This window comes from Ascaphus truei, chromosome 5 (genome assembly GCF_040206685.1).
Source record: "Ascaphus truei isolate aAscTru1 chromosome 5, aAscTru1.hap1, whole genome shotgun sequence".
NCBI classification, from domain to species: domain Eukaryota; kingdom Metazoa; phylum Chordata; class Amphibia; order Anura; family Ascaphidae; genus Ascaphus; species Ascaphus truei.
Window position 1 is genome coordinate 281,206,540 of NC_134487.1, and position 23,541 is coordinate 281,230,080.

The 23,541-nt window shown below is 43.0% G+C and overlaps 1 protein-coding gene across 3 annotated transcripts in view; it reads left to right on the plus strand.

Annotated features, from left to right (window-relative positions):
* The window catches only part of LOC142496024 (protein arginine N-methyltransferase 8), a 131,301-nt gene that overhangs the window by 103,073 nt on the left and 4,687 nt on the right, over positions 1-23,541 (plus strand). For all 3 annotated transcript variants that reach the window (XM_075602264.1, XM_075602265.1, XM_075602266.1), the window contains exon 8: positions 2,737-2,887. In XM_075602264.1, coding sequence (XP_075458379.1) covers positions 2,737-2,887 — 151 coding nt within the window. The remainder of the gene's footprint in view (positions 1-2,736; positions 2,888-23,541) is intronic.

The window sequence follows — 23,541 nt, forward strand, 5'->3', positions numbered from 1 at the left end:
GGCGTCAGTAGGAGGAGTTGGGGGAGGAGTTACACGGCGCCCAGATTATAATGAGACGCACCGCATTCTGCGTCTCTGTTCTTTTTCCATTTTTGCCCCCACAAAAAAAGCTGCGATATCTGATGTGGCGTAAATGTAAAATTGTGCGTGAGATGTAAGAAAGTGTTCCTGCATTCGCCACAGCTCTGCTCCAAAACACAGAGCTGTGCAGCTAAACACACTTTTCTACGTTGATACATAGACACCTGTGGAACTACCTGTTTCCCTGCCGCTTTACATTTCATTTAATAAAGATATCATCGCAACAATGAAGCAATAAAAACCCTGTGGTCTGAGTTAGTGAATATGGACATGATTTGTGTGGTCATTTGCCTCTTTGAGAACTAATGCATGTTAACGTTTGTTATTTTATTGTTTTTGTCCTCCCACGCTATTGTACTGCGCTACAGAATGTGTTGGCATGTTGTAAATTAATGATAAGATTGGGAATTTGTGCGAGACGTGGATGCTCTCCTGTGTCATTTTATTTTTTACTATACTGTGGACGGGTTTATACATTTTAGTTTTTTACCCACAGTAATTGTCTGGTACTGTAGCTCAATACTAAAAGAAAATGTCAATGCACCGAAGCACATACTGTACTCCTAAATCTTTGCATTATTTAGCTGTGAGTATGTACACTGCAAATACTCATCAGTGAAAGTGCCTGAGGGAATGGAAGATAGCGGCGATGATGCAAAATTCATGAAGGGACTTTCTTGCCTTTTTAATAATAATACAAGGCGTTATAAATAAATATTAATGTCCCATGAAGCTAGGTAAGCCGTAGCAGCTAGTAAGACATTGCATGGCAATACCTTACAAGCCTTCATGGTATATAATGGGTAGATAGATTGAGGTGAGGTATGACGCATGTCTTCATTGTATGCAATGGGTAGATAGATTGAGGTGAGGTATGACGCATGACTTCATGGTACACAATGGGTAGATAGATTGAGGTGTGACGCATGACTTCATGGTATACAATGGGTATATAGATTGAGGTGAGGTGTGACTCATGACTTCATGGTATACAATGGGTAGATAGATTGAGGTGAGGTATGACGCATGTCTTCATGGGATACAATGGGTAGATAGATTGAGGTGAGGTGTGACGCATGCCTTCATGGGATACAATGGGTAGATAGATTGAGGTGAGGTATGACGCATGTCTTCATGGGATACAATGGGTAGATAGATTGAGGTGAGGTATGACGCATGACTTCATGGTATACAATGGGTAGATAGATTGAGGTGAGATATGACGGATGACTTCATAGTACACAATGGGTAGATAGACTGAGGTGAGGTATGACGCATGACTTCATAGTATGCAATGGGTAGATAGATTGAGGTGAGGTATGACGCATTACTTCATGGTATACAATGGGTATATAGATTGAGGTGAGGTATGACGCATGACTTCATGGTATGCAATGGGTAGATAGATTGAGGTGAGATATGACGCATGACTTCATGGTATGCAATGGGTAGATAGATTGAGGTGAGGTATGACGCATGACTTCATGGTATGCAATGGGTAGATAGATTGAGGTGAGGTATGACGCATGTCTTCATAGTATACAATGGGTAGATAGCTTGAGGTGAGGTATGACGCATGACTTCATGGTATACAATGGGTAGATAGATTGAGGTGAGGTATGACGCATGACTTCATGGTATACAATGGGTATATAGATTGAGATGAGGTATGACGCATGACTTCATGGTATACAATGGGTAGATAGATTGAGGTGAGGTATGACGCATGACTTCATGGTATGCAATGGGTAGATAGATTGAGGTGAGGTGTGACGCATGTCTTCATGGTATGCAATGGGTAGATAGATTGAGGTGAGGTATGACGCATGTCTTCATGGTATACAATGGGTAGATAGATTGAGGTGAGGTATGACGCACAACTTCATGGTATACAATGGGTAGATAGATTGAGGTGAGGTATGACGCATGTCTTCATGGTATGCAATGGGTAGATAGATTGAGGTGAGGTATGACGCACGACTTCATGGTATATAATGGGTAGATGATTGATCCAAAAAGTCCATACATCAGTAAACCCTTTAAAATAGAATACAGTAGTTTTGTTTGGAAACAATTTCTCAATCCAAAATGTTAAAATAGGGTCATTATAAACATTTTGGAGTTTATTCACTGAAGTGTGATAGTGATTATTGATTGTTAAAAACAATTGAGGGATTTTTTTTGATGCATAACTATCACGTTACTGAATAAGGCTGTGCTTATAGTGCCGGCAATGGCGACGTCAGGCTGCGGTCGCTGGAAAAAAGAAATAGAGATGACTTCCAGCGATCGTGACCAGGCCATCGCTCTGTCGCGTCGCGCTTACTATAAGCACACATAACGGCGGTAATGCATTTGTTTTGACGCGACATCGCTGTCGCAGTCGCCGGCACTATAGGTGCAGCCTCAGCTTATTTGAGCTTCCTGATGTAAACCTGTGATATATAAATACTGTAAATACTCGATTTGTGCAACTGTCTTGAAATGTGCTTGGCAAATTTCTCTTAAATTCTTGCATTACAAAAACAGCAAATGTTGCATGATTTATGAACTTCAGCATAAAATGTGCACTTCACAACATAATTTCCACACGTAACAATCACAAAAAGCATATTTTAAATAAATTGATCCTTCTGTGTTCCATTTTTTTAATAGGAAGTTGATATCTACACCGTAAAGACGGAGGAATTAGCGTTTACCACTGCCTTCTGCCTTCAAGTCCAGCGAAATGATTACATTCACGCCTTGGTCACCTATTTCAACATTGAGTTTACAAAGTGCCATAAGAAAACCGGATTTTCGACAGGTAATTGTCCTTGGATGAGATGCAACTCTAAATCAGGTATTTCAGATGATTCCCATTATGTTCTGTTCCTTTACAGCAGGGGGCGCTCAACTCCGGTCCTCAAGACACCCCAACAGGTCAGGTTTGAAGGATATCCCAGCTTCAGCACGGGTGGTGCAGTCTTCGACGGAGCCCCTGAGTGAGCCACCTGTGCTGAATCTGGGATATCCTTCAAACCTGACCTGTTGGGGGTCTTGAGTTGAGCATCACTGCTTTACATAGTGCTGAAGGAACCAGCCACTTTGATCACAGAGGACAATAGAAAGCATTTGATGTTACATCACTTTTTGAGACCAGCTGCAAAACTGAGGCAAACAAATAGCACCAACTTTATTGAAACAAAAAACTCCATTGCTTTCTATATGATTTTTACTCTGATAGATATGGTGCTATTTTTACACCACTTCTTGCCCGTGTTTTGCAGCCATGAAACTTTGATACATTGTTCCCGTATTTGGTAGGTTTCCTAGAAACGAAATAGCTCTTTGAGAAAAAGGATGAATTTCAGGTTGTAATATTTGATTCACATGAAAGTTATCCATATATTCCACTGTAGATCAGCTTTAAAAACCTCAAAAGTAATAACTCCTTCTGGTACAGTAACCACACACTTGTAGTCTGTTACAAGTCATCTTAACATTAGGGTTGCCAGTTGCCAGGTGTCCAGTATTGAACTGGACTGTCCTGTATTTGGACACTCTGTACAGTAAAAAAGTAGAGGCAATAATGGACATGCATGTGTCCGGTACTACCGCTTTGGATTTAATGACCTGACCGGCTTGGGGGGCCGCAGTATTTCCCTAAGCAGGGTGAGAACAGGGCTGATTGGCTGTTGCTGTGTAATGCAGCCAATCAGGAGGAGGTGTCAGGAGCCTGGGGGTGGAGCCAAAGAGGACGAAACAGCATCGAGTGGAGAGAGGTGAGGGGTGTGCGTGTGTGTGTCTTGAGCATGTCACACCTTTTATCATTGTGTCCAGTATTTTTCGAGAAGTCACCTGGCATCCCTACTTAACAAATATGAGGGCCTTGGTTGGTTGAATGCACTATTGTGATCTTGTGTGTAACAACTCTTCTAAGGCTTAAATAAATTAGATGTGGAACAAACTAAGAAATCACAAAAATTGTGAAGCCAATGCGCAGTGATTTGTCAATAATATTGTTGATTCTACTGTTGAGTATATTATTAATTATATTGTATAATTAGAATGTTGATACACTACTTGCATGCCCTACTTATTTGAAATATATAACATGTTTGGTACAACTGGTTTAAACACTCTTGCTTTTAAACAAAATGCTTTGTATTTTTGTTTTATCATGATAAAAACATCTGACCATATAGCTCAAAAACTTTTACATTATTGCAGAGTACTTAAAAAAACCTAACAAAGTTGTGAATAATCAATTTACTGAAGTCAAGCTTTAATACACTATTCATTTTCAGTAATTTAACAGCACATATAAACACACTCAAGATTCAGAAGGTATAAAACACTATGGTCCAACAACTACAGACAGGCACATTTTCTCCTTCGAATTTGAATCCAACATAGATAGGCCAGGCTATGTCCTGGGCACAGAGTAAAACAAATAATACATGGTTACAAGTACAGTTACATAAATGAACAAGGTATACATTATATACAAGACATTGCGTGCACAGTTAAAGAAAATATATATTATGGGCGTATGAAACAGATACAGACCAGACTAAAGTGTGAGACAGCCTTAGATTTGAAAGAACTTAAGCTGGTGGTAGATATGAGAGTCTCTGGTAGGTTGTTCCAGTTTTGGAGTGCACGGAAGGAGAAGGAGGAACGTCCGGGTACTTTGTTGAGCCTTGGGACCATGAATAGTCTTTTGGAGTCTGATCTCAGGTGATAGGTGCTGCATGTGGTAGGGGTGAGGAGCTTGTTCAGGTAGCTGGGTAGCTTGCCCAGAAAGTATTTGAGGGTGAGACAGGAAAGGTGAACTTTGCGCCTAGACTCTAGTGATGACCAATCTAGTTCTTTGAGCATTTCGCAGTGATGTGTGTTGTAGTTGCATTGGAGAACAAAACGACAAATTGAATTTTAGAGGGTGTCAAGTTTGCTAAGGTGGGTTTGAGGAGCCGAGCCATATACTATGTCTCCATAGTCAATAATTGGCATTAGCATCTGCTGTGCAATACGCTTTCTGACCAGGAGACTTAGGGAGGATTTGTTCCTGTAAAGTACCCCTAGTTTGGCATAGGTCTTGGTTGTCAGGGTATCAATGTGCATCCCGAATGTTAAGTGGGAGTCAAACCGTAAGCCCAGGTATTTAAAACTAGTGACAGGTGTTAGGGTGGTGTTAGCGTTAGTTCTAATCAGGAGCTCAGTCACTGGAAGCTTTACAAATTTAGTCTTGGTCCCAAATACCATTGTTACAGTCTTGTCAGTGTTTAAAAACAGTTTGTTTTGGGAAATCCAGTTTTCCAGTCTCAAAAAGTCAGACTGAAGTATGTGTTGAAGGTCAGAGAGGCTATGGCTGTGTGCATATAGGATTGTGTCATCTGCATACATGTGTATTGAGGCTTCCTTACAAGCTGTGGGAAGATCATTAATGAACACTGAGAAGAGTAGGGGCCCCAGAACAGAGCCTTGCGGGACACCACAGGTGATATCCAGGGGGTTGGAGTTAGAGCCTGAGATGGACACATGTTGGGATCTTCCTGATACAGTAGGTAGTTCCTTTTAGCCGTGAAATTACGTGGATCAGTCGGAAAAAGTCAAATCCGCAGTATTTTTTGATCACTAAAATTCTGAGCAACGGATTGCTATCCGTGGCAAGATTATTAATAATCCGAACTTGAATACAATCCGATGAGGGGAAGGGTGGGTGGGGGGTGGGGGGGGGGAGTCAGTGGCACATCCAAAAGAATGGACTATCTCAAGGAGGGTATTGGCTCATTTGCTCTTCTGGATAACGCATTCAGGCGTCGAAAAACGGCCCATAGGGTTGAATTGTAAAGCGTTGGATACGCCATTCGTTGTACAGTGAAACGTTGGATAATGAGGACTACCAGTACGTAAAAATGGAACTGGAAACGGATCATCTTTAGTTAAAAACTAAGAGGCCTGCATTGCAATAAGCAAGCACAATATATTAGTTCTAAATACATTTTTTGAATGTTACATCAGTGGCATTTACCATAAATTGTATACACCATGTTATTGTATGTGGGCTGCACATAAAAACATATTTTGTTGTGCCTATTGATGATTTTGAGCAGCATACAGGTTTGTTTATTGTGCAGCTAGCACATGCATTCACGGCTTTAAAGCTGTAATTATTTGTAATATGTTTGGATTTGCTGAAGGCACAAAATTGACTTCTGCAAACTGCAGATACTGCAAAAGCAAAAGATGACCTGCATATATTAATGGTCTGGGACGAAGAAAGGGGAATGGAGTTCAACAAAGGTTAACTCTGCACATAAGGCAATTAAAAATATCACTTGTAAGCATCTTCACATGTCTCAGACAGGTCTGCAAGCCTGCCTTTCCCCATTATCTATTAGCATACAATGCTTCCACTGCAGCTAGGGATTCTGGGAAGTGACATGCAAATGAGCACACCATGTCACCTTTTGCTTCTAATCCATGTTAACATGAAGTCCTATAAGCATATGTCTGCCATATTACACGTCTTTTCAGCACAACCTGGGTTAAATAATTGCATAGTCAGTAAGCCTACAGTACCCTCAGCCAACTTTTTTTTATTATTCCCTCCCCCGTGAACTCAAACCACTTCAGCGGTTTGGGTGCTCTTGCTTCAGGCTGTCCTCCTGAAGTCGAACAAGTCTTGTTGCTGCTCCCAAGGATCTTCAGCCTGTTTGCCAGGAAGTTCCAAGGGTCTCTTGACGCCGTCCTCCATCCGGGCTCTGGACGTCCTCCTCTTCATTTCTTCGGTCAGAAGGCCCGCAAGAAAGTCCAAGACTTTGGTTTTTGGCTGGAGCCTACTCACCCAGGTCGTTTTCTCTCCGAAGAGAGACAGTGACTAGCTGTGCATAACTTCATCTCCTCCGCACACACAAACACAAAATAAGTGCTATGTGTAAAGTAGGTGCATTGCTACAGTGACCATAGCAGGACACCAAGTGCTGCGTGTCTGTCCTGGAGCACACCGACCAAAAGGCCAGGAAAGTACAAAAATATTCAGCTACCTCCCAGCCAAAAGGCCAAGAGTGGTGCTAATGCAGGTAACGTAATAGTCTCGCCCAATCAGTCCATTCAGGTGCTAGGTGCTCTAGTGATGCCAGTACAACCTGAACCTGACGAAGCATCACTGCGAAACGCGTAGTTCCCTGCCGTAGCCTATTGAGTGAGGGACCCAGCCAGCCTGCTGACATCCGGAAAGATTCCTTCTTCCGGTCCCGCCGTCGGACGCGGTAGCGGGAGCCCCACTGGAGGGAAGGGCTCCACCGGATCGATCGGGCTAACACTGGGTTGTTTTTAAACTTTATGTGAGTGTTACTACTTCTTGTTTTTCTGATGTAATAAATCTTATTTGCTACTTACCCAGACTTGCCCATTTCTTGCAATTTGGGCACCTGGGAGAGAAGCAACTCACATACTGTCTCCATTGAGAGGGAAAGTGAGTAACAAGTTGACTGATTTGCCGCAGTCTGGCAGTACTCTCTGAGGGAGGAACTGCACACAAGGCAGTGTGAGCTGATTGACATCACTCCATTAATCTTTCCTAAACATTAGACTGTGTAAGTCTATATATAGCATTAGCTTTCGTTCCCCACCCCCATTCCTTCCCCTTCACTACAGTCCCAGTACACGCTTTACTGGGAGTATTGCATTTTTATCATATATTTATATAGATTTATGTAGATATATATATTTGATATATTAATACCACCACAATTTTTATTACATCATTTTTATTACATATATTTCAATACCTAAATATTTTCACATTTGCTAATCCACTGTCCACACATGTCTGTTTAATACATTGATTCTGTGTATTTTATCTTTTCTCTCAAATTCTGAGCAAAATCCCGTGCGCTGACCAACCCACTATCTTCTCTTCAGCCTGTTTGCCAGGAAGTTCCAAGGGTCTCTTGACGCCGTCCTCCATCCGGGCTCTGGACATCCTCCTCTTCATTTCTTCGGTCAGAAGGCCTGCAAGAAAGTCCAAGACTTTGGTTTTCGGCTGGAGCCTACTCACCCAGGTCTTTTCTCTCCGAAGAGAGACAGTGACTAGCTGTGCATAACTTCATCTCCTCCGCACACACAAACACAAAGTAAGTGCTATGTGTAAAGTAGGTGCATTGCTACAGTGACCATAGCAGGACACCAAGTGCTGCGTGTCTGTCCTGGAGCACACCGACCAAAAGGCCAGGAAGGTACAAAAAATTTCAGCTACCTCCCAGCCAAAAGGCCACGAGTGGTGCTAATGCAGGTAACGTAATAGTCTCGCCCAATCAGTCCGTGCAGGTGCCAGGTGCTCTAGTGATGCCAGTACAACATCACAACACGAGGGTGCAGCGACCTGGATTTCCACCAGGTTTCCAAGGCCTGGGGTGCCCCAGACTAAGAAAGCTTGAGCTTCTTTGTGTCTGCCTTCCTAGCCATCGCCATCTAATCAAGTGCATTCCACGAAGGTCTGTCCTTCACAGGACAGACCCTACACTTGATCTTAGCCAATAGGCTGACTGTTTCAACCTTTTGGGTGTCATTAGTGTGAGAATGGTTATACTTGCTTTGCAATATGAACCTGGGATAGCTTTCAACCACATATTAAATAAGTTATAGTGTTTAAAAAAGTGACAAAAACACTCCATCGTACAGTGCACAGCACATAAAAATATCACTTGTAAGCACATTCACATATCTCAGACAGGTCTGCCACCCTGATTTTCACCATTATCTCTTTGCATACAGTGCTTCCACTGCAGCCAGGGATTCCGGGAAATGACATGCACATAAGCACACAGCGTCACCTTTCACTTCTAATCAATTTTAACATGGAGCCCTATAAGCTTTGCTTAAGGAAAAAAACACAGACCACGGGTTTAAATCCTCTTCACAGCTACTGAAAGTATTGAATGAATGTTTCAATAAAATAACTATGTTCTGTGGCATGATTATTCTCTGGTGCTGCAGTTTTGGTGTGATATAGAGATGGCGTGACGTAGAGATGGCGTGACGTAGAGATGGCGTGATGTGGAGATTTCTGATTTAATCTCATAGAAGGCTTGATGAGCCAAGTTTATCTTCAACTGTAAACATTTGCTTCTTGTTAGTTCTTCTATTTCCTCTAATAATCTGTAATCTGTAGAGATGAGCGAGATGTTTTCTAAATTGCATATCCTCTGAGGCAACTTTTAAAAGGTTATGTATGTCTGTGATGCTCACAGACATTTCTACCGTCTCTTCATTGGCAACTCAGTAATGGCTCAAAGTTTTGATCATAGTGTCTTTGCTGGATGCACAGGATTTCCTCATTTCCTTTGTCACAGACATTTGAAGATGAGTTTGACATTTGCCAGGTTTTTTGCAAAGCTGAAAATAAATAAGATATTAAGATAAATGGGCTAATTTAGGACACCTTTCAGCGGGAGCTTCAGTTTCAGCCTGCCAAGCTCCATCATCACAGAAAAGGCAAAGAAAACAGCCAATGATGAAAAATCGCAGTGCACTGCAGGAATGAGCTGAGGCGCAAATAGGTTAACACATCTATTTATTAATTAAGTGGCATATGGACAGAACAAACGGGCAAAAGAATCTCTAACGCGTTTCATGCTGGTGCACTATTAATAAATAGTTGTTTTAACCTTTTTGTGCCTCGGCCCATTCCTGCAGTGCGCTGCTATTTTACATCATTGGATGTTTTCTTTGCCTTTGTTGATCTCTTTGAAGCAGGACGCACGCTCCGGAGTATTACACCACCAAGCTGTGAGTACCCCATTTACTTCATCAATCTTATCTGCAATACCGCCCTCACTGTAGGGCAGGGGGGTCACCAGTCTGTTTATTGAGAGGGGATTTTACAGCCTGTCTACAACTGTCAGGTTTGCTCATTCTATCATAGGACTTTAACCCATCAGGGGTACTCACTTTATCGATTATAGCCGCTGCTGGTGTATGTGATAATATTCTCCTGATTCATCTTTCAAGAAGTGCTGAATTATCAATAGCACGGATTTCGCCTCTACATTGGCTCTGCAGCACTGCCCTTTCAGGATACTCCTGTTTCACCTCTCTAATCACTGCAGAATACATGCGATTCAAGGTGCTGAAATGTAAAAAAAATTAACCATAAGGCCAATGGATTTCCTGAACTCTCGTAATGTAATATTATGCTGGAACTAAATGGCTATAGAACCAATAGGCATCCGGGATTAGGAACTATTTTTATACAGAGATAATTGAGTGTAAAGCACAAATGTAAGAGACATATGATAAAGCAGCAATAGATCCCTCAATTGATGTAAAATGTGTCTACCGACTTGATGTTTTTATGGTAAATCCAACTATCTCATTGTCCTGATCAGGATCAGTTTATAGCCTCATAGATGCCTGTAAAGTCTGCATTTACGGTTTGGTGGCGCAGGGAATGTTTTTAGGAATCCCTAGATAGTCTAGCATTTGAGAGACAGAAGACTGGTATATTTATCATTTAATGAATCATCCCACACTTGCAGAATAATTTTATTTACCTACCTTATCTTAATCGTGGTATAACATGAATAATTCTGAGGACTAGAAATATGATCAAACAATGAACTGGAGTTATGATGTTTATGCAACATGACAGGGTCGATTCAACAGGTTTTATCCCCGTCCTAGCTGTACTAGAGTCCCTCTTTCATGCAGTGTCCTACTTTGTTATACTGTATTTATTGAGATCCTAAAACATTTTTTTTTTTTTTTTTAAATTAAAGCTATTCTGGAGAGTAAATGTAAAAATGTGGCAGAATCAGGCGTCTCGGGGGTTAGTTTTTAATTCACAAAGGTTTGCTTTGTAATACAGTATTTGAAATGCTTGGAGTGTTTGGGTTTTGCTGTATACTAGACTTTTTTTTTCATTCTTGGCACAATCCAACTTCCACCAATGAGCAAGAAACTGACAATCATCAGAAAATGTTCAATTAAAAAAAAAAAAGGAAAAATTGACAATGAACAGGTTGTGGTATTGATCATTCTTTCAAATATTGTGCTTCATATATGTTTTTTTATTAGACAAAATGCATTTTTTCAGTATTGGAAATCCATAACTATCACCTACTCTTTTCAGCTTTAGTCATTAATGGTCTGACTCATTATCTTTTTTAAATATATACGGTACTGTACCTACTGCATTAATTAATTGAAAGCACAATGACAAGTAATTGTAACATAAAAACACAATGTTTGAGCGGCCTTTATGTTTTATTTTTATGCTGCTTTGTGTTAAATTAACATTTTGAATTATGGCCAGCTACATTAATGACAAAATGCCTAAATTCCCGAGAACCTGGGATCAATAATCGTAGCAATAAGAGCAATATTCTATATAGCATCATAACCTTGCAAATGTTTACGGTTAAGGTAATAATGATGGATGTATACAATATCTTTCCAACCGCTACCCCCCAATCCCCCCAAACCACCCCTTTTCTGTAACCCACAACCCAGAAATGTGTAACCGACGGTATTGATACTTGATTGTGTTGTAACCTTTCATTGTCTAAATCCAAGAAAATGTGTGTTAATTTGTAAAAAAATATTTTGAAGTCAGTTATCATACAATAAGGACAACTTACCAATATTGATAGTGCTTCTGCACGTTTTCTATGCCACATGGGCCCTGGGGCGCCAGAGGCCTTCTTGGCATGGCCACAAATGCCGTAGGTCAGGTGGTACACCCTGGTGCCGCTACACCTCCTGCACAGAAAGGTCAAAGTTTTGCCCCATTTTGCTTTTTGCACCAGAGATGCACTGTACACCTAAATACATAGCCAACATATATACTTACATTTTAAAGCATAACAGGGAAATATTCTTATGCTTTGCTTTGCTATGACTGCAAATGTACTGTATGAAACGTTTTACGGGAGTTTCTTGCATCTGCTCCCGATGCTGAGGGGTATCGCGCTGTGATCCCACGTTAACTGCCATTTACGTGATACTCTGCATCAGCGCTAAGTGAATATCACTAAAAAAAGAACTGGAATACTATGCATTGGTGCCAATGAGCATGAACACAGTAAGTGGAGGGAAACATTTACTACAAATCGCCATGGATCCCTGTGGCTTGAATCCTTCATCCGTATCATGTGAAAGGAAAAACTTTAAACAGCGCTCCCCAGAGGGAGTAATGCCACTGAAAGTGATATACTAGTGAAAACAGTGAACATTCAATGAATATATACAAATATGCAAGTGACTGTGAATAAGTGCAAAAAGTGAATAACAAAGTGAATAAAGAAATGCAGCTGTAAACCCTTTAGGAAACGGTGCGCGGTGTTCCCTCTTGGTAAGGCATTTGCAGACAGAAGGGGAGCGCAAATCAGTCGGGGGTATATTAAAAAATAAAAATACAATATAGAGCAACAATGTTTATGATAATATTTCTTTGTGTTGAAGATTTCTTTGAATTCGGGACTCACATTCTTTCAGATAATATAATGCATCTCTGAAACGGTGGCAAAATCAATGGCGCGAGACGTCCTGTGGATCTGTCCTCCCTCAATGGTGTGCGGTCACTCAGATCGGTGTATGGACAGTGGTACATAGATGTAAAACAAGAGACCAAGCATAGTGCAACCCAATAATGATAATATCTGCTTTATCTAATAAAATCCATATCATGTACCAGCTCAATGGTCCACCGAGTCCATACAGTCACTCAACCCTTTGAGTGCCCCAAGATGTAGCTACTACATAAGGGGTCTGTGGGGTTGGGCACATTGCGGGTTGGAACCTATCCCGGAGGGCAGAGAAGAGGGGCACGGTGGAGCAAGAAGGCCCAACACATAAGGTCATTACTGTTAATTGGAATTGATTGGCTATATGCCAAACCAGTATATATAAATATAGATATTATATGTAGCGCACATATAGATATATGTAGCGCACTTTTCCCCACCCCCTTGGAGATGTATGGCAACGGTTGGTGTGTATGGTGCGATACCTGTGGCTCACAGGAGGCCTGAGCCTCCACTGCTGGGAACCTGGAGTCGATGATCGGTAGCGGATTCTATTATGTGGAATGACCCCGTTTCAGAAACCCCATGTAACAAAGCGCACTAGAGTAAGTACAGGTGCGCCGAAGAGTATTGTAAAACTTGCCTTGTAAAATCTGGGGCTATCACCAACAAGACACGGGTACATGCTGGGTACATTTCTGCAGAAAGACTAATGGCCCATCGGATTAACACAGCAGGGGTCCCTGGCAGTACCATTCAGTTTGAGCATGTACCTGGGTCTGTTGGTGATTGCCCCAGATTTTCCAAGGCAAGTTTTAGAATACTCGTAGGCGCACAGAATAACATATATATACACAAAATACACAACCACCTGGTCACACACGACCGTACCCTAGTGGTACCACCAACACCTTGACCCCACCTAATGAGATAGTCCCCCAAAGTACTGAGGGGCTCCTGGGCACCCAACCACCCATGGTGTCCACAAGCGGCAATCCCACCCAACTGTATAGGTTAGCGCCGCCCACAAGAACTGATGTGTATGTTGGGTTGCACTTGTTGTACCTGCCCAGGCGCTCCTGCACCCGGGTATGGTGAAATGTGATGAGGATCCACTGATCCAGCGATGTCAAGTAGCCTCCGCCTCTACAGCAGGTGGGTCCTGCGTGTAGTGTACCACCATATAGAATGTCTCTGTATTGCAGCTGGGTGATCCGGTCCTGGGTCACCTAAGGTCAGGATGCAGCTGCGTATTGGCTTTGTCCCTCACACTGATGCTACAGGGGCAATGTCCCTAACTCATGGGCCTGTCCCTGCAGCAACCACAAGCTGAGGGTAGTCGGGGCCTAGTGCAGGTGCCACAGACACGTACACAACCTACTCTACTGACGTCCCAGCTCCGACTGGCGTGCTTCAAACGCGCCAAATGTATTGGCCCTATTGGCTGCCGTGAGTCATGGGGTGGCTTTCCCCTATGCTTCCTGGGAGCTGTAGTCCTTATCTGAGCAATGGCCGTCGCTCTCTGCTCCTGTGCGCATGCGCGACTACACTGCGTATGCGCGGTCGTATCCAACATGGCGGCGCCCTGCAGCGGGAGCCACCGGCGATCCTCTCGCACGCTACCGCTGGCACTCGCATGCCCCCGCAATACTTCCGGCACCCGTCGCCGCAGTGGAGGTAAAGATCTTACGGGGGACCAGGGTACATATACATAACCAATAGTGTTGTTGATACCCAACTGGAAATGAGTAAGTGACAATGTTTTTGTTTCCCAATAGTTTAATTTGGCAGAAAAAAACAAACAAACCTCTTTTTGACAAAAATGATACATTACATATGGCCCGTCTTAATCTCTGCATCGCCCCCTTTTTTCATACTTTGTATTGTTTTTTTTAGAGTAATTAGCACTTAACTAACACTTCCTTATCACTTATTCTCTGTCTTGCAGCTTTTCAGTCTGCCTGCAGTACTCCATTACATACTTAATTGCTCTGTAAATTAAATAAATAACCAATTGGTTCATTAGTCAAGGATAATAACCGTTAACTAAACACGGATAAGTATACAGTAGATATAACAATTAAAGACCAGACCGAACCACACATTTTATATTCAGCACTGCACATTAATACAGTACATTTAAAGGGAAATTGAAGGAGCAGAATCCTCGTGGTTAAGACTGGTCAGTCTCTGAAGTAGTTCGCAACTCCCGTCCTCAAGGGCCACCAACAGGTCAGGTTTTCAGGATATCCCTGTTTCAGCACTTGTGGCTCAGTGTCGAAGACTGAATGAGCCACCTGTGCTAAAGCAGGGATATGGGGGGGTACATGACATAGCGATGTCACATGGTGACGCATTGCCATGACAACACGATATGAAGTTGCCATACGGAATGAGGAGGGCTGCACTCTAAGGCCTCGTCCAGGGTAGTGCTGAGCGGACGCACGTGCTCACGCTGGACACGTTGCAATAATGCACGTGGCCTGCGTGAGTGGGCGGGCGCGCCTGCTCGGCACTCACCTGCTTGCCGAGCAAGCAAAATTGATTTTGCTGCTTGCAAGCGCGTCACGTGAGCGGTTCGCCCAAGCTCCGTGACGTCGGGGCCGCACGTGCACCTAGCCAACCAGGGAAAAGCACGGCTGAGCAGGGCGCAGCGCTGGAGCGCCAGCGCGCCAGTTTCCACCCTGGACGAGGCCTAACCGAGGCCGCGCTCTCTCACACGGAAATCCATTTCATTGCTGTGGAGAGGAGTGCGGGGGCCTCTGTAAGTGTGATAGCAATCCTTGTACCCCCTCCTGGTTGCACTACCGGTGCAGTAGATGGCCGTCCTGACCTGATATGCCAGGTCGAATGACCAATGTTCATTTCCCATCATTCCTGTGACCTTGTTTTTTGTTTTATCACTGGGAAATTTGGTGACTGTTGCAAAATTGTGAAATCATTTGAAAACCGGTCAACATTTTGCATCCTGTGTTCAGGAAAAGAAAACAACCTGCAAAATGTTCCCAAAATTCAAAAATTGCAAACTAAACCTCTGACCACAACTCTGTGTAACAGAATTTGTAACACTAATATTTCAGATATTTCGTGACATTTGCCTTCCCTTCTAAGATATTATATTTTGCCTGTAAAAAAAAAAAAAGAAGATTTTTATTATGCTAAGGAGAATCCATCTAAATATTATTAACATTTGTGCTCAATGGGTGAAATATTACATTCATTTATGTCATTGCAATTGTAACCATTTTTGATATAGCAATGCCTGTACATAGTTCACGTTAAATTGGGGCTCAGAAAGTAAATTGTTGTAACAAAGAGATCTGGAGGGAACAGAAACGTCAAGTAGATATTAGGCAAAATGTCCTTTGCTTTGCACAAACACAATCTTTGTGAGTACAAAAAAGGCCTGCAGTCCTTCAAAAATTAGTGCAGAAGCAAAGATAATTAAGCAAACATAACTGCTTATCTGTATTCACACACATCACTGAACAGTAAAGCTTAATTGCAACAATGGTAAATAGCTACTGCCAAGTTCAATTTATTTAGCACTTTAAAATGAATAACGTCGCAGGAATCACTGCAGTCCTACACTGGTCACTCAGAGAGCCCTGGACCTGTAATGGAAGGGGCAATATTCTTAAAGCAGAGTGGCCCATCCCCTAAGGAACTGTGAGGTCAGGATCAGGGGGGATAGAAGGGAATTTAAGGAAGGGGGAGGGATCTTACCTCACTCTTTGTGCAGACCCACCTCAAGCAAAGTTCCCACCTGCCCTGAATTTATGGTTGGCTGGGTATGAGAGGGAAAGGGTGGTTAGGCATTGCTCTGTACTGTATGTTCATCGCAGCTTAAAGGGGGGATAGCATGGCTGGAGTAGTGTGACACGGGGGGCTCGTCAGTAATGGCTCCTTGGTGGGGAGGGGTTGAACCTCTTCATTGGAAGTGTTGGGGGAGGCGGTGCAGTTCCCGGCTTGGTTGTCAAGAATGTTCCTTCCGTATGGTGTAATTATGTGCCATGTGGCCTGGGTGCCTAGTTGGCGATGTGAGTACAAGCTGAGGGTATCCCTTAGGCTCTTGGTACATGATTATTGAGCAATCTGGCTGGGTCCCTATAGAAAAAACGGTCACAATAACTGCCTAATTCAGAGCTCTAACGTGTGCAAATAACATCCAACAATATGCCATGTGTAGTAGGATGTAAAAAAGTGTGCTAGAAAAAGCAATGATAGTCTTTAATTGTGGGTCCAAATTTTTGGTATAAATACAATTTCAATAAAGCGAAGTCATTTATGCTCCTATATGCAGGATATGCTGGTTTGTTCTATGTTGCATTAGGGTCTCAATAAAGTTATCTTTTGCGATCCAGCATCCGTCAGTTTTTAGAACACAGCGCGTCGCCTCATCACTCCCCCTCGGGATACCACTTCTTGGCTGGCTCCCTAGTTTATGTTAAACGGTTGGGTTTAATAGGTTGATTTTGATTAATGAAGCTGTGACCGGTTTATCCTCCCAATAAGTTTTGTGGTGTGGATTTTGGGACTCGAGGGGAGGAGGCCGGCTCCAGGCCTGGGGAAGTCATTGGTTCACAGATACATTTAAAAGGTTTTGGACATTTAGGATATTGAGCTGAAGTAATGAAATTGATTGCTTCTGAGTTATAATTTGCTTTTTATACTGATGGTATTTCCCTTGTAGAGGACATTTCCAAAGTTGGCAGTAATGTGCTTAATACAGTAGGTTAAATGCAGGTGATTGATCATTTTAACAACAATCAGAGAAGTCTAATTATTTTCAGATACGTTTTTCAATGTCAAATGTTTTCATGGTAACCAAATGTTTTAAATCTCTTTTTAAAATACTGATTGTGTATATTGCTAATCCACATTTTTTGTGTCAAGTAATTAAGATGTTATTAGCCAAATAGATACATTTGGTACAATAAGTGTCTTATAAAATGATCTTATCTAGTAAAAAAAATGTATAATTGTATTTTTTATCTCTAAGTAAGGCAATTACACTGTTCTAAAAATCTAATAGCTTCAGGCATCCTCCCACTCCAACATAGGCCCAATTACATGGTCAGACCAACTCACTCTCTCTCTGCCTTTCGTCAAAAGCTCAGAGTATAAGTGGAAACTGAATGATTCCCTCCTTAACGACCCACAGGTGGTTAAGTCAATTAAACAAAAGCTAAACACTTTCTTCCAAATAAAGAGAGGTTCGGTCACAGCAGCAGCAATGCTCTGAGAAGCGCACAAAGCTACCATCAGGGGAGACCTCATCTCTCTAGCCTCCCATAAAAAGAAAGTGAAATCTAAAGCGCAAAAAGAACTCACAGAGAGGATCCTGGCCTAGAACTCCAACATAAGCAGACCCCCACAAAAAAAAAAGCTGTGTGTGCTGTGCACGCGCATAGTAAGTGAAACTTCTTTGACTTTTGTCACAGAAATTGACTTATAACGCGCGTGCTCGGCACACATGTCAGTCAGTGTATGTGTGTCAGTGAGTATGTATGTGTGTTTGTTTGTGTGTGTGTCAGTCAGTGTACAGTACGTATCTGTGCCGGTCAGTGTATGTATCTGTGCCGGTCAGTGTGTGTATGTGTGTCGGTCAGTGTGTGTATGTGTGTCAGTCCGTGTGTGCATGTGTGTCGGTCAGTGTGTGCATGTGTGTCAGTCAGTGTGTGCATGTGTGTCAGTCAGTGTGTGCATGTGTGTCAGTCAGTGTATGTGAGTGTGTCAGTCAATATGTGTGTGTGTGTGTGTGTGTGTGTGTGTGTGTGTGTGTGTGTGTGTGTGTGTGTGTCAGTCTGTGTGTGTGTGTGTGTGTGTGTGTGTCAGTCAATGTGTGTGTGTGTGTGTGTGTCAGTGTATGTCTCTCTCTCTCTGTGTTGTGTGAATGTATCTCTGTGTCGGTCAGTGTGTGTGTGTGTCGGTCAGTGTGTGTATGTGTGTCAGTCAGTGTGTGTATGTGTGTCAGTCAGTGTGTGTATGTGTGTCAGTCAGTGAGTGTATGTGTGTCAGTCAGTGTGCGTGCGTATGTGTGTCAGTCAGTGTGCGTGAGTATGTGTGTCAGTCAGTGTGCGTGCGTATGTGTGTCAGTCAGTGTGCGTGCGTATGTGTGTCAGTCAGTGTGCGTGCGTATGTGTGTCAGTCAGTGTGCGTGCGTATGTGTGTCAGTCAGTGTGCGTGCGTATCAGTCAGTGTGCGTGCGTATCAGTCAGTGTGTGTGTCAGTCTGTGTGTGTGTGTGTGTGTGTGTTTGTCAGTCAGTGTGTGTGTGTGTATATGTGTGTCAGTCAGTGTGTGTGTGTGTGTGTGTGTGTGTATGTGTGTCAATGTGTGTGTGTGTGTGTCAGTCAGTGTGTGTCAGTCAGTCAGTGTGTGTGTGTGTGTGTGTGTGTGTGTGTGTGTGTGTGTGTGTGTGTGTGTGTCAGTCAGTGTGTGTATGTGTGTCAGTCAGTGTGTGTGTGTGTGTGTGTGTGTGTGTGTGTGTGTGTGTGTGTGTGTGTGTGTGTGTGTGTGTGTGTGTCAGTCAGTGTGTGTATGTGTGTCAGTCAGTGTGTGTGTGTGTGTGTGTGTGTGTGTGTGTGTGTGTGTGTGTGTGTGTGTGTGTGTGTGTGTGTGTGTGTGTGTGTGTGTGTGTGTCTGTGTATGTGTGTCTCTCTTTCTGTGTCCTGCCCCCTCTCTCCTGACTCCCCCCATCCCAGGCGTAGCTGCGAACCCGCGGCGGCTCTGTCTGAGTCTCTCCTCCGCCCCCAGGGAGACGCGGCCACACTGGGGCTGGCGTATGTGAGGGGCAGATACCGTGATTGAGAGCCCCCCCCCCCCCTCGGCAGTGCTGCGTGGGAAGCGGCGCACTCAAACCCCCGCTTCCCACGTTACCGGAGCAGGAGCCGTGAGAGGCGAGAGGGTACGATCACGTGTCTGTGCGCGGTATATGCTGACAGCGCAGCGGCCGTTAGCGATATCGTCACGGTTACCCTTCATGATCCCAGGGCTCCTCTCCTCCGCCTCAGCGGGACACAGGGAAGGGGAAGTGGAGGTAGAGAAGAGGGAGGAGAGAGGCTGAGCAGCGGCTCCTCCTCTCACAGCCGGACGACTTGCGGAGCTTCCGCCATCTTAGTACACCCACAGCACCGGAAGCTCTGCGCCAGCCATCTTGGTATACCGATGGCAGCGGACGTGTGGGGGTAACGGCGGCCATTAGGATCGGCGCCGGCGGCTATCGCCACCGCCGCCGCATGTCACAGCAGGCGTGGGAGCCGTGACGTCACGTCACTTCCGTTTCATTTTCGTCTCCATCTCTCCAATTTTGCCCCATCAGAATAGGTGCCACTAAAGAAGTTTCAGTTCAAAAAGTGTTTAGGACATTAGACAAAACAAGAGCAGAACTCAAACTACTGCAGCTTGACGAGGTAGAGAGGGCGCTGAAATGGACTAACCAAAAGTTCTACGACAGGTGCAATAAAGCAGATAAGCTCCTGGCCTCAAAACTCAGAAGCGTAAAAGCCAAAGCCCAGATAACAAAAATACGCACCAGAAACGGGCAAATATCCTATAACGAAAAAGAAATAGCGCAGGAATTTGCACAATTTTATGAAGAACTTTACAATAGGGAGGACTGGGAGGATATCTGGGAAGCTGCCACTAAAACGTCAATTTGCTCAATCACCAAGGAAAACATATATAAAATACTGTTCCAATGGTACCTGACCCCGAGTAGACTGAGCCAGATCTTCCCAGGCACCACAGATGTGTGCTGGAGAGGATGTGGTCAAAGGGGAGACATGCCCCATATTTGGTGAGCATGCCCAGAGATCCAGAGGTTCTGGACCAGGATCCAGAGTCTCTTGACTGAAACTTTGGGACTGGAGATCCCCCTGGACCCTCTGACGTACGTGCTGGGGAGACCAATTGAAGACCTCCTCGCCCTCATAGCCAGACTTACCTCGGCGATCCTTACGGCCGCCAGATGCTGTATCGCCGCGGCCTGGAAACAAGTGAAGGCCCCTTCCAGGAGAACGGTAATTAAAAGAATAGACGGGGTCATGAACATGGAGAGACTGACAGCCATGCTGAAGCAGAGAATGCCTCAATTCTATAGAACCTTGGAACCCTGGCCAGGCTCTGGGGCTCCAACACTGCTTCAAGCCCTGGCCCAATTCTGATCCCCTTGGGCCCGAGGGCCGGAGCGCCCTACCCGCCACAATCCCTTCCTCCTCCCCCCCACCCCTCCCCCCTCTTCTTCCCCATGTCGTTCCCAACTATCCACCCGCCCCTCGTCGTCCCCTTTCTTTTTACTACTGAAAGTAGGAAAAAATGGTTTATTGTGTGTCTCAGAGTACTTCACTGTCATGTGCCTGTATTCCAAAATGACTTGTTATGCTGTGAATGTCACCTTATTATCCACATGTATGTACCTTGCAAGACGCCAATAAAGGAAAAAAATATTTTTAAAAAAAATATGTAATAGCTTGCTTGATTTATAAGTTGCCTGAATCTCAGAGCAATGAGCAGAAATGACACAGGTAGCATCTTTCATGATACAGTGACATCCAAAAGTCATTATTGGAACTAGAGATGTGAACACTTTTCACACTTTGTGCCAAACTATTAAAAAAAAGTCATGCTAATTGTCAAAAAGTCCTTGCTATGAAAAAAAAAAAAGTTTTTTTAAACTAATATAATTTTATTGGATACATTTGCTTCTAATTTATTCACTAAGTTTGAAATCGGGAAACACCTTGTTAAGATGTCGCTATAAATAAATGAACTCGTTTTTATTAGCCTCTTACTGCTGTGAATTAAATTAAACTCTTGCTGCAGAAAGCAACATACTCGCCAAGATAAAAATAATGTGGCCTTCTGCTAGGAGCTAAATCTGTGATTTTATGCTGTTTGAAGAATTAACCAATTAAATGCCAAACCTGACTGAGTTATTGTATGAGGCTATAAATAGTGATTCCTGTCTCCCAAACAGTCTCCTTAAAATCTGGTTTCATGTAGAATCTAATTAACATTTTCGTTAAATAGCACATCTGGATAAAGATAATGTTTACAGAAGCATTTTTATCTTAAAAGCAAAGAGGCAGTATGGGGCATTATAGAAACCAGCTAATGGGATGGTCTATTTATCCTCCAGCAGTAGGTTCAAATTCAATGGGGGTTATTCATTGAACTGCGACGGTACCAACACACTGGACTCTTCCATTGAAGTCTACGGGAGATTCCATGCGATAGGGCCCCCAACCATCACTGTCGCATTCCAAATAATAAACCCCAATGTCATGTCAAAACAGGTTGTGGTTATATATTTAACTCACAACTGCAAGTATATACTGTACGAGAACTAGGTCCTAATAAAGACAATCAGACAGGATTTTATATGGTATTAGTAATGGGGTTTTTTAATGTAAAAAAATTTATGTGGTTAAGGACAGAATCAATTAAGTCATTTGCTTCCATTACCCTCCTAATTATACTATTTGTTTTTGAAAAAAAATCCATCTTTGAAAGGTAGAAATGGTTAGGGTGCAAGGAAGCAGCTACAGTAATGCAATCAACAACTTTCTATCCCCCATATTATGTAGGCATATCATAGCCCCATTCATGTGCACTGGTGACATATTTTTGGATGAAGATCCAACAGAATAAATCAATTGGGCCCTGGATATTTGAGCTGCAACACAAATATTTGGCTGTAGACCTAAGTCAGAATAAGGACCGAGATCAAAGCTGACGCTCCCAGTTAGAATGCATGCCTTCTTTGTGTATATTGTTGTACTACAAAAGGATAATCAACTATTTCAACTATCTACCACACTGCCTTTTCATGCTGCTCTAGCCAAGATACTCTGTCAATAAATTAAACACAGATATGACCGTCATTCTTTTGAAGATAATGTACATTCTACCATTACACCAACCATGTGTACATGCTGATCTGTCGAGCATTTGGTTAATGTTCAATGTGTTATTTGGGAAGTTGAGGCGTATTAAAGGTTCAGACCAAACGGCATTTAAATTTTTTTGTAATATGTTTGAAGCAGGGGGGTCTCCTGAGCTGAACCGCATTGATTTTAGCTCTAGGACCCCCTGATTAATGAGATACTTACCTGAGTAGGTGCTGCTGGTATCTCGCTCAAGTTTAAATGTCCTGATCACACAAGCCAATAGACAGTTGCAAGGGATCATGTCACGGCATCCTGTTGGCCTGCATGACGTGGGACATTTAAGCCGCCATTACAAGAACCCAAACAAGCCTATCTGAAGCGGGTACCGGAACCCCCTCCGAAGTATCTCGGAATCAGGTGGTCTCCGGAGCTGAAATCAACGCGGTTCAGCACTGGAGACCCCCCACTTCAAGCCTAGTTTTTTCCCCACCCTGATTTTAATTGTATATATATTTTATAACAAATGATATAAAATGACAGAATGCAGTAGTATAAATATCAATAACCATTTTTATATCTAATACAATTTAAAGATACTGGGCCATATATTAACTAAATTGTCTCTACAAGACACCTTCTGGTATTGGAAGACACCTCCACTTGCATGGGCGCCAGAATGTTTCTTTTGGAATAGCACCTCCTAGTAAATATGACTACAATGTTTATCATACTGGGCTGTTAGAAATATAGAAAATGGCAATTGCAAAGGACAATTTGAATCACTTACTGTACTCTGTACATTTTTCCTTTTTACTGTTCTATACAAATGGTTCTCTATATATATTCTATCATTTTATTTGGGTATATGGTGAAATGGGTGCTCCAGAGATGGTGGAACCTCAAATATAAATGTCCATAATCATTGAGCAGGACTGACGGGCAGAATAAATGACGGAGTGGGCATAAAGATAAACTGTGATGCGTGAGTCACTAAAATACCGTCTCCTGAAGGTAACAAATAGGAATGCTAAATAGCACCCTAAAGTGACCTCATTG